At 43.3% G+C, this 12,594-nt stretch overlaps 1 protein-coding gene across 1 annotated transcript; it reads right to left on the reverse strand.

Moving 5' to 3' along the window:
• Positions 1 to 269: 269 nt before the first annotated feature.
• On the reverse strand, positions 270 to 3,718 carry tril (TLR4 interactor with leucine-rich repeats). The gene is made up of 2 exons (XM_044171116.1): positions 3,591 to 3,718; positions 270 to 3,468 (listed from the first exon to the last, which is right to left on the reverse strand). Exon 2 carries the CDS (start codon positions 3,345 to 3,347, stop codon positions 843 to 845), a length of 2,505 nt encoding a protein of 834 aa, XP_044027051.1. The 5' UTR covers positions 3,348 to 3,468; positions 3,591 to 3,718; the 3' UTR covers positions 270 to 842.
• Between the last annotated feature and the right edge of the window lie 8,876 nt (positions 3,719 to 12,594).

Genomic DNA, 12,594 nt, shown 5'->3' on the forward strand with positions numbered 1-12,594 from the left:
AGTTGCAGAGGGAAAAATCTCATTAATTACTCCATATTTTAAAATGCAAGAAATATTATGTTAGTGAGTGAAACACAACCTGGAGTTCAAGAGGTTAATGCAAGTAATCTTTGTGTATAAATATCTTATGTTTATCAATGTATATATAGAATAATCTACATATATTCCCCCTATCTCTAGTAATATAATCCTCTTGTACTTTACATAATCAGTGGCTTACTATCTATTATAGAGGTGAATCATCCATAAACACTCAAATGACAAATCAATCACATTGTTGGGGATTTTACTTCTTCATGTAATGAAATATTATATATAAAAGTATAAAACATAATAGACGTGATACAAAACAAGTGGGTTTTTTTCCTGCCAACCAGCAGCCATCATTACACACTGTACAAATGAGACAATATGATGTCTATGAACTCAATATTAGCACCATAGTTGAAATCAGTGATGAATCATTCATGCGTGCACACTGGCAATCACAACAAATCACACATTTAGAAACACTCGCAGGTTCAAGGAAATTAAAGAGGAAAGGCGCAAAGCAGGAAGAGGAAGTCACAGGGACTGGACTTCCTCTGGTGTCTGAAAAGGCACTGATGAGCTCAGCTGTTCTATTGTGACTTTAAAAGCTTCCTTGTGGTCAAATAAAAAACCAAAACACAAAATGGTGGGATTGTTGACTTGGTTTGTTCACAGCCACAAACACACCCATGTTCTTAATGTGACACTGCAGCGTGTATTTTCTGTACTTTAAAGGCTAGACCAAAGATTGCTGCACAAACCAATTCACGTCTTCCTGTTGTACAACAGGAACATTTTTCGTTTCTATGGCTCTAGTCAGAGAATCTCTGCATGTCACTGTCTCTGCGAACACTGCTGCTGTCCAGAAAGCGGTCACAAGGAAACTCAATGAGGTCCCCTTCCTCTAGTGGAGCAAGTCGTGCTGGTCGATTGCTTTGGTAGCTGGTGAAGTCAGTGGACACCGAGGCAGTCGCCATGGTGGGACGAAATGGTCGCCTGGTGGAGTACATGTGCCGCACGTGCACTGCCGACTTCCTCCTCTGCAACCTCTTCTTCAGGCTCCGCCCCAACCAGACCCCGCCAATGACAAGCAGTAGCACGGCGTTCCCGGCCAGCGTGGCCACCGTCACCAGCTGGAGGTCAGAGGTCAGCACGCCTCTGCGGCTGAATCCCTCGGGGAGAGTGACCAGCCCTGCACAGTGGTCACGGGGTGCAACCTGACACACAGATCCTCCGACTACTCCCTCCACGCACACCACGTAGGTCACATCTGAGCTGAGTTCTCGAAGGGTTACAGAGCGAGCTGTGCCACGAGTGTAAACATAGCGAGGGAAACGATCTGGAGTGCCAAACCGGTCAAACAGAATCCGGTAGTGGACTTCATCTAGGTCTGGTCCAGGTCCTGGTGTGTAGAGGTGATGATCCCTGGTGGTCCAGTAGACAGTTACAGCACTAGATGTCACTTGATCCACTGAAACATTAGTGATGAAATGGCGGTTGAACACACAAGGATCTGTGATTACAGGTAGAGCCTCCTCCTGATCTGACCTCAGAAGATCAAATTTTTCTCCCAACTGGACTGGAGCGATGGTGGTGGTGAGCCCTGTGTTCGGATCAGTGGTGTTCCTGTCCTGGTTTCCAGCATGGCTTGGTGTGGAAATAGCTGGTGGATCGGTTCTAGAAATGACATTTGACCTTTGTCTCCCTTTGGCACGTTTCCCAGCTGCCTCTGCAGCAGGTCGTGACCTTGGGCTGAGTGACTCTTTCTTTGGTTTCTTTCTTTCCACTGAAAAAGAGGGTTCTGCCACCTCTGGACCCTCTTGGTCTCCCTGGATTCCTACCGTCTCCTGTCCCTCCCTCTTCCTTTTCTCTCCCTCTTTCCTCATTGTCACCAAATCCCTGACTCCCTGTCTCAAATCTATACCTTCTGTCTCCTCCACTTGGTCTTCTTCACCTCTCTCCTCCTGCTTTATCACGTCTGAGGTTCCTATCTCTTTTCTCTCCACCTTTACCAACACACTCCCTCCCCTGCTCTCTTCAGGCCCAGCTTGGCTCCTACACAAGTGGGTCCAGTTCCCGAGGGGCTGCAGCTGGGAGCTGTTCACATAGTCCAGATATTTCCCCCTCAGAGTTGCTGGGTGATGACACTGGACAAAAACAGACAACAGTTTGCCCTGAGAATGCGCAGCAGTCATCCATCTTTTCAGCTGCTGCAGGCGACAGTCGCACGTCCAGTTGTTGCCATGGAGATCCAAGTCGTAAAGCACGTTGTTGAGGGCAAAAATGTCCCCAGACAGGCTAGTGAGCATGTTGTTCTTCAGCTTCAGCACCCTCAGGTGTTTAAGTTGCGAAAAAGCTAAAGAGTCCACGTTGGAAATCCGGTTGCGACTGAAGTCCAGCTCCTCGATGCGCTGCAGGGAGTCGAGGAGACCGGCGGGGATTTCCTCCAGCTCGTTGCCGTCAATCAGAAGCTCTCTTAGGCTCGACAGCCCCTTCAGAGCCCCGCTGTCCAGGCGAGAGATTTTGTTGTTGCTGAGGGCCAGTTTAGACAGCTTTTTCAAATTTTGGAAGACGTGGTTTCCGACGTACTGGATTTCATTTTCAGACATCAGCAAAGTTGTCAAAGCTTTGAGTTGGGAAAAAGTGAGGGCACTGCGCACGGCTGACTGCTTGTTGTGGGCCAGGTTTAGAAATCGCAGGTTGGTGAGTTTAGAGAAAGCGTTTCTGTGAATATGCTGCAGTTTGTTGGATTCCAGATGGAGATAATGTAGACTGGTCAAACTTTTAAAAACAGAGTCCTGCAGAACTTCTATTGAGTTGCCGTCCAAACGCAATTTAACAAGATTATCCAAGTTGGCAAAGAGCTCCGGTGTGATTTTCTGAATGTCGTTGTTATTTCCATAGAGAATAGTTAATTTCTTCAGGGGCTGTAAAGTCCCAGCGGGTATATTTGATAAAAGATTATGTCCCAAGTACAGCTCTTCCAACTTGGAGAGCTTCTCAAATGATTTTGGGTGAATGGTTTGGATTTGATTGTACTGTAAATTCAACCTCACGAGGTTACTGTACCGTGTGAAGTCGAAGGCAGATATGTTACCAATGAAGTTACCCCCAAGGCTGAAGATCAGCGCCTCCTCGGGCACCCGCGCTGCGGGTTTGGGCACAGTGCGCAACCCTCGGTTGGTGCACATGAGGTGCTGCGGGTGCTGACAGTCACAGCGGTCGGGACAAAAGCTTGTCGCCGGTGAGGAAGAGATAAACCCATTGAGAGACAGCAGGAAAAAGCATATCCCCGCCAGGAAATTGCCGGTATCCATCCCCACAGCGCGGCTAGCACAGCCAGAAACTGATGCGGCATTCGCTTTGTGTAGTTCAGGTGCAGTCGCCCCTCTCGTCTCTCACGCTGGAGATCGACGCGTCCATAATCCACGTGTTACTCTGAAAAGTGGAGAGAAAAGTGCCGTACACATCAAGCACGCGGCTCCATCACTTAGCAGCATCATCTATAGAGCAAATTAATTTGTGCAGTGGGCTCTGATGCAGTCTGAGGAAATGCTCACCTCCCCAGTAAAGCCTCCATCCCCCCAAGTGGTCATCTGCTGCGAATTACAGAGTTCCGCAAAAAAAAGTTCAGGCGCAGAGCGTGCTCACACACACACACACACACACACACACACACACACACACACACACTAAAGTAGTCCCTCCTCCGCAACTCTGCGACCCTGCCAAAAACAGATGTGCACAAGTCTTGTCGCACGAGATCCAGAGCTTTGCGCGTGCACGCAGGTAATCAAACACACACACACACGAGTCTCTACAGTGAGAGAGGGAGGGAGAGAGAGATTGAGAAACCCTTTGACCGAGTTTTCTGCGCGCCCCCGCAGCCACCGGGGGTCTGAGATCTGGATCGGATCCCTGGTATGGAGAAAGCAGACAGGAAGATTTCCTTCCCACGGAACCCCAAGAGAACCACGAAGTCTTGGATTCCCTCGCACCAGGGTGCAGACAGAGCAAACCAGAGTCGCTCATAAAACACGTTTAACAGAACGCTTGAATTGATAGTCATTGGTTTTGATAAGCTATGAAACATGATCATTTAAAAAACAGCTGTAACCTGTCGCTCAGCTATGTGATGTGTTGTTCTAACCAGAGGACATTCAATCTGGGCAACATTGTATACACAAAGTGAGTACGTATAAACTACAATCAACACATCAACAGCCCAGTCTGCGCCCTGTAGCCTACAGTAGGAACACCATCATCATGCAGCTTAACTTCTCTCATTAACGCGCCTTGTGTTGCCGGGGCCAAAAGGAGCACAGATGGTTCACATTTTCAGATGAGGAATTCGGGTCGTGAAGTGTGTGTTAAGACCTAAGACTGGCGATCTTAGTTAAAGATCTCCAACTTGAAAGTGGGGAAATAAATGCAGAGTGAGTGGAGCATGTAAAGATTTTGTGCAGAAGTTTGCAGAATGAAGAATGATTTCCTACAGTGTACATGAAGGTTTATGTTCCAGTCCAGTCTGAAAGCATGCAATGTTAATGGCAAGACATCTGCACATGGCACATGAGGTAGAGTGTTTACATTGACATAGCCTAGATCAGTGGTTCCCAACCTTTTTTGACCACAGCTCTATTACACAAGCTCAAGCACCCTTTTATCGACTCCACCCGTCATGTTTCCCATCATTTTTAACTGGATGATATTAGTACTTTTAATGATATAGAAGTGGATAATGTTACAATATTTTTTCATACAATTGAATCAGCAATTTTTTTGCTTGCTTTGGTCAAGTTTGCATTCATACTACTTGGAGTGGCAGAGGCTGGATGTTTCAACAGTTTATTCATACTTTTAACTAACTACTTAAACTGTTTATTTGTTGTATTCATAGTTTTTCAACTTCTCTGCTCACTTCCTAAGTACTTTTCATGCACTCTTAATTGCAACATCTTAATCTCTATGAATAGAGATTTGTCAACCAAGGGAAGAATAAGCGGTCATAACTCACTCATGCACACAAAGTCACACACACACATACAAGTGATGCAATGGTTTCCAGAGCTGAGCTAATGGATGACTGTTGTAGCTCCTTGCATTTCCAGCACAGAGCAAAAGCCCTAAACACTCCCTGATTGGCCTCATTCTCATGCATATCTGTTGGTAGACATCATAGTCAGACATTATAGCTCTGTGTATGAGTGAGTGTCTGTGTGTATGAGAGACAGAGAGAAATACAACCCTTGGGGAAGCCCCCTCTCTCTAGGAGGTCATTTCCTGTCTGGCCATTTCTCCATAGTATTTCTGCATCTCTAATCCCCCCCCAATATCCCTGCCTTTCCAGTCTCTCTTTCGCTCTCTTTGAGGAACACACATTGAGAAAACACTCAGAGATTTGGCCTCAGACACAGTGGGACTAGTCCAGTTGTTTTATAGCAGTCACTTGGTCTGTGTCAGAATTGAAAGGAATACACAAAAAATGTCATCAACATAGATTGGCTTTCACTGCAGCATCAGAAATAACTTGAGCTTAACTTTAATGTAGTAACATTTGGAGAAGGATAAGGGTGAATGATTCATTCTCAAGAGAGCTCAATGTGTAAATGAGATGGACAGATAGAATGAAAGATGGAAACAGGGTAAGAAATGATAAAACAACCTGAGGAAAGTGAGAGCAGGGGATCAGAGGAGGAGGAACGTGAGTGCAATGTTAGACTGATGTAGACAGAGATTGCTGTGAGGGGAAAAAGTGTTCTGGAGTTGACCCAGATTCACTAAGAAGTTGGCACAATAGGCAGCTTTGAGGACCCCGTACAGAGCTGTCTGCCACTGTGCCTGCACACAATAAAGGCTGCAGACTGGTTTCACCAGGCCATCCTTTCATCACCTCCCAGCGGGCCTCTCACTGTCCAATCAACCAGCCATATGACATTTCAGCAGAGAGAGGAGTGTGTATGTGGGAGAGAAACCTAATTCCATCAGGGGGAGAGAGAGAGAATGAGAAAGAGAGAAGGGCATGTATATCTGTCTGCACCTGAGTGTGCCTGTTTCATGGGAGAGACAAATTTTTGTGTGTGTGTCTGTGCGAAAGTATGTCTGCCTGAAATAAAGAATATCCAGGTCAGTGCAAGTTTGTGTGTGTGTGTGTGCATGTAAATGAGCTGATGTTGCAGCCTATGTAGGTCGTCTAGGAGTGTTACATTTCTCTTGCACAGTCTTCAGGTGTTTAAACAGCTTTTCTATGAATGAGGGAGAGCAAATGTGTGTGGAATGAAGTCAGTTTTTATGATGTGCAGTTTCACAAGCAACAATAAGAATCATTATACATGGTTTATATTTCATTGTCTGTATCCTCAGCAGAGGTAGAAAGTAATACATTTACTCAAGTACCTGAGTATTTACATTTTGTAACTTCTTACATTTTTATTCCACTATATTTCAAAAGGAGATATTGTGCTTTTTCTTCTCCTGCAGAGGCCCCTTTCACAGCAGGCATTTCCACTTGTCAAAATAAGAAAAGCACAGGTGTAATTACCAGCATGAACAAGGGCTGCATTATATTCAGGTGTCCCAGCAATGCCAGGGCTGTGTCCGCAATCACTCCCTATTTACTATATATTGCACTGCATTTACTGTCCGCCATTTTATTTGAGTGTCCGAATTCTGTGCGTGTAAATGTATCACTTTATAGAGCCCTCAATAACTCCACAATAGAACGAAAAAAGTATTGTCCATGGCACACACTACTTTCTGTTAACAATCCCACAATGACTCTACACCTTTACACCTCTACATGCAAAATTATGATGTTTAGTAAGTGTCCTTTCACTTGCGGTCAAAAGCTCCAAATCAAGTGAGTAAGTTGTTCAATGTTGATACTTTTTCAATGCAATTAAACATTTTTTATTTTGTACTACTTCTGAAAGGAATTGTTCGACATTTTGAGAAATAGGCTTATTTGCTTGCTTTGCTATTTGATGACAGTTAGATGAAAAGATTGATAACACTCCCATATCTTTATGGTAAGTATGAAGTTACCGTCAGCAGCTGGTTAACTTAACTTAGCACAAAGACTGGACCTTTGGCTCTGTCCAAAGGTAACAAAATCTGCCTACCAGCACCCCTAAAGCTCAATAATTAACACATTATCCCCAGGCTCCAAGCCAGGCAAGCTGTTTCCCTGTGTTTCTAGTCCTTATGCTAAGCTAAGATAGCCATCTCCTGGCTGTAGTTTCATATTTACCATACAGACATGAGAGTGGTATCGACCTTCTCATCTAACTCTCAGCAAGAAAGCAAATATTTCCTAAAGTGTCAAACTATTCCTTTAATGGATGTGAGTACTTTTCCACAACTGGTCTTCAGTCAAATACTGTTTAATACAGATTTCACAGAAGATTTCAATGAAATAAATGAATGTTAAAGTACCACACAAGTAGGGATTCAGCACTAAGGACTACAAAATCACATTGAACACAGTAGGTGATACTCTTGAAGTGATCATTTATCATGGATACCACACATACAGACATACAAAACACATATATACACACGCAGCAGGACTGACGGTGTAAGGGACTAATGAGCCGCAGACAAACCAAGCTTGCAGGAAGTTGTGCTGGTGGAAATATGTGCATCCTATTGTAAGTCAGAATGCAGGGATCTCAGCAGCTCACTTTTCCCTGTGGGCCTAGCTTGCATCAGAGAGACAATCAGTCTGGGACACGTCCTGGTAATGTAACACTGCATGAAACTAGCACATATGAAGTGTGAAGGATGGGCGTCAATGAAGATTAACAGCAGCTTTGTTCCTCAGATTGGCCCTACAACACGGATTCAATCAATAGGAAATAGTTCAAAATAATAATTGACAGGTTGCGTGGGTCCATTTGTGCGTGTGTGTGCACTTTTGCTTGTTTAAGAGCATATATGTGTTTCTTTGTGTGACGTCTACTATTTGAAGTGTTCCTTAGTTGCTTTAAAGAATCAATATGCAAGGAAGGAAGGGAAGGAAAAGAGGCGATGAGGAGGTGGGATTGCGTGCGTGTGTGTGTGTAAGGAGAATTTACATGCGCAACAGCTGCTAGGATCATTAAGTGCTTTAGCTAAGGCCGGGAATCATACATCTAGTCCATGCTCACACACATTGACAGTGTGTGTGTGTGTGTGTGTGCCTGTATGTTTGTGAGTAGATGAGTGAGTGTGTTTATGCACTTAGAGGGAGATGGTGAAAGAGACTCCATCCCCTCTGTGCAACATGTGTCTGTGGATCCACTGACATGTCGCTATGAGCAGAGATTGAAGACACTCTGTATACTGTATGTTATACAGAAGATGCAGCACTTTGTAGGTGCACCCAAATAAATGATAGAAGTAGAATGGACACAATTTGCAAGGAATTAAGAAAATGATTTAAAACTTTTTTGTGGCGGATATTACATGTGGCTTGAATAACAAATGATGAATCTTTTGGAAGTAATAATGATCCCTTGTTTTATCCTTGAATGTTTTTTTGCCAACTATTGGTTTAATCTGTTTTATGAACGGTGAGAAACCTGATTCGGTCCACAGTGATTACCATGGTTGTTTTGTAATATATTTTTAATGATTATTATTCAAAATGTCTGACTGACTGTTTAAGGTGAACATGTATAGAGTTTCAATGCATAGCAATGATTGACTTTGAGGTTATATGCATTCCATTCTGGGTGAAGTCGCAGTGATTAGCGATTGCATTCACCTGTTACCTGACATACTTAAGTAGGGATTGTATCCCTGCATTTGTACACACTGATGAAGGCCGGATGGCTGAAAACATTTTGTGTATTTCCAGACAGATGATTAAGTAAACTTATGGAATGATATATTTCTGAGTGTGGCCCTCTCTTCTTTATATGGGAACACCTGGGCCCCATGCTTGTAACCTTCCACATTCCCACTGCTCCCCTGCTCAACTCCTACAGTTGGTTCCCATCGAGGGAAGAAGAAAAGGAGGGCAAGATGGAGGGAAAGAGAGGAGGAGACAGAGAGTCCAGTTGCAGCAACTGACACTAACTATCGCTCTGCTCAAAAACAAATAACAATCTCATCATAATCAAAGCAAAAGAGCATGTCACAAACAGCTGGCACCCTGGAAATGCACCGTGGACCAAACGGCTGATTGCAACAACATTAGCACATTGTGCAATGTGAGAAATGCATTTGCTTCGGCATTCCTTTCTGCTTTGGGAGAGCTCCAGCCTCTCCTGCCTGACCTCCTGGGGTCATGTATTGTCGTTGAGACCAATATGTCAAACGACAGGGGGGGCAGAACTTTCAGGGTTTCTGCCCTGTTAGAGTTAAGAATGGAGGGAATAGAGCAGGGAAAAGGAAGAAGGGAGGTACTTGACATCTGGAAAAAATTTGAGCATGCTATTGCCCTGTTGAAAGGGTGGAGAGAGTGGAGGGGGAGATAAGGGGGAGGAATAGGGGGGTTGTGTAAAGGATAGAGATTGTGTGTGTGTACTGGGAGGGCATCCCTTTGATCTACCGAGTTTGATAGAAACTGTCTGCATGCACATAATCAGCCTCAATCACATAATGACACAGAGAGAACGAGAATTCCTTAAGATCACCGAGCTGAACAGAAGATAACACTCATACTCAGGAACTCAAACACCCTAAAAACTGTGATAGGCCGCACAGGGCTGCATGAGCACACCAAAACATGAAAGCAAGCACAAAAACACTCATGTGCACATGAAGTATGGATTAGAGTCACTCAAGCTAACACAATGCAAAACAAATCAATAAACAAGAGTACCAAAAAATGTGGGATTTATGAGTCATTAAAACAAAGTCGCCAGTCAGTAATTTAGAGAGCTGAGACATCTGATCTGCAGCTGTTGACTCTGAGTCCCCACACTGCATCACTTCTGTGCAACATCGCCCTCTGCAGACATGGAACATTATAGCATAAGGAGGCAACAGTACAGTAATGATGAAATGGAGTGCTGATCCCTTCTGAGAAACTTTATTTTTGCTCGCCTCCTCCTCCACAGAGAGGTCAAAGTAAGGCTGGATTACCAACCGGGCAAAGTGGGCGACTGCCCCAGGGCACCAGACAACTCAGGGGCCCCGAAGACTCCAGGTTGTGGCAATTAGTTTGGGGTAATTTAATTCAATGCAAATGTGTTTTTTAATATGTATGCACCACTACATCGCAAAATAAACTGAAATGATAGGGCCCTTAAGACAAAATCTATGTTATTACCTAACCTTGAGGCCCCAAGTTAAAATTTAGTTTTAAAGGACATTTTGGGAAATATGCTTTTGCTTTAGAGATTTAGAGCGAATAACCCCCCACAAAACCATAATGTGTCATTTTTACACTTTGTTTTTTGTAGGGATTAAACAAAAATATATATAATGTGTTAGTTAGTGATCTTTAGAGTTGCTGGTAGTTTGTATCCGGCATCAAAAAAAAAATCAGGATTAAACAGCTGTTTCCTGTCTTTTGTGCTAAACTAAGCCAACCTGCTGCTGGCTGTGGCTTCATATTTAGTAAATGGTGCATTTCACAAAACAAAATTGTGCTTAATCAAGTTAAAACGAGGTACTGATCACTAACTAATACAAACACAATACACACAGAGTGGGAGAAACAAGGGAATAAGTAGGGCCCACACCTCGGGCCCCCTAGTGAGTGAATATGGACCAGGATCAGAGGTCATGTTCTGCTATAGAACAGGGACCCTGTCAGTGTCTTGATCAAGGGCACTTCAACTTCTAAGACAGAGCTCCTCTAGCTGAAGGGTGTGGTCTCTCTTCATCTTCCCCCCTTAACACTTTAGGTCAAATTGCATAGTGCACAAAGCTTAGTAAATGACAGACTTTCTTATGCAGTTAAAACATCATTAGGGCCCTCCCTGCAATTCATGTTGTTTGCTCCTTTGTTAAACAGAAGTCCACGTGAGCTCACTGCTCAGTGTGCAGTAGCCATATCTAACCTATAGATGACACTGTCTGCTCTGTACTGTGAGTGACAGAAATGTGATAGGGGGTATAAATGGCTATACTGGCATACCCAGACTTACAAGTGTCATGTATCAGCTTCCATTACATTATCTTATTTATGACTGTCTCGCTGTCTCTTCTTCATCATCCCAGTTTTTTTTAAATAAGATTTAAATTGTAGTATTAGTAGAAAATGTTTGAAAGTCATCATCAGAATATATGTCTGGTGCATTTTCATGTTTGCTACCTCCCTGTATCTCTGTGTGTGTGTGTAGACAGGCGTGGTTCAGAGTCTGTCTCTAGTCAGGTATGCTAGGGTGTGTTGTCTTGGGGCTACAATTGTGCATTGCTTAGCTAAGTACAAGGGAATCCACCTGGGTTTGACAATGAAAAGATGTGAGATACAAACACGGATAACACGGTCCGTTCTTCCTGCACGTTCTACTTCCAGCATCACACCTCTGCATGTCAGCAATAAACACCCATTTTCTCCCAGTCGGTCCTGACATTCCTTTAAACTCCAAACACTGCCATTAGTTTTGTCGGTTCTAAGTTTCAGGACACACCCAACTCTAACTCTAACTCTCTCCCTTTCAAAGATGTTTTTCCCCCCTATTTTATGTTTTCCCTTCCCTCTTTTGCTATAGAAATAACGCCAGGCAGGAAGTGACAGACTCATGCCTATGCAAAGGAGGAAATTTGTTTTGTTGGGTAAACAAATACAAGGCATGAAGGTGGTTCAGAGAGCCACAAGGACAACAGAGGTGTACTGACTGAGCAGAGCTTTCTGCGAATCACATACACATAAACACATGCTCATTCGTTCACCCACTCGCTCATTCCGTCTGGGTGCAATCACACAACTTCTCTCACTTACTCATCGTTTCAGCAAACAGTCAGCACTTGTGGGTAAAGCCATCTTTTGCAACCAGGATGGCTGAGGAAAAGCACCAAACAATCTGTCATTGGACAGATTATTAAGACATACTGTATCTCCATATCTACTGGCTGTTATGTATGAGCAAACTGTTTGCTACAATCCACAACAGGTAATAATGTTAAGGAGTTTGTTGTAGAGCTGAAACTATTTATCTATTAACCAATAAATCGACTGACAACAAGATAATTGGCAACTATTTTGATAACTGATTAATCGTTTGAGTCATTTTTCAAGCAAAAATACCAAACATTCCAGCTAACAATTAGCTGCTTTTCTTTGTTTTTAGTGATAATAAACTGAATATCTTTAGGTTTTGTTTGTTTGAGTGTTGTTCAGACAAAACAAGCAATTTAATGACATCACTTGGGATTTAGGAAATTGTAAGAGGCATTTTTCACTTCATTCTTTAAAGATTTATCAGTAAAATAATTGGCACATTACTCAATAATGAAAAGAATCCTTAGCTGCATCCCTAAATCCTCTAGAAATAGGCCTATAACAGCCTATTTCTAGAGCTGAGAGCTTGTTACATGGTGGAGTATGACTTTATCTGACTGTTTGTTCTTTAAAAGTTATTAAGTGTTGTGGTCAGAGATTAGATGAAAAGTGGCATTGTTGTTTTT

Source organism: Siniperca chuatsi, linkage group LG17 (genome assembly GCF_020085105.1).
Source record: "Siniperca chuatsi isolate FFG_IHB_CAS linkage group LG17, ASM2008510v1, whole genome shotgun sequence".
In the NCBI taxonomy this organism is placed as follows: domain Eukaryota; kingdom Metazoa; phylum Chordata; class Actinopteri; order Centrarchiformes; family Sinipercidae; genus Siniperca; species Siniperca chuatsi.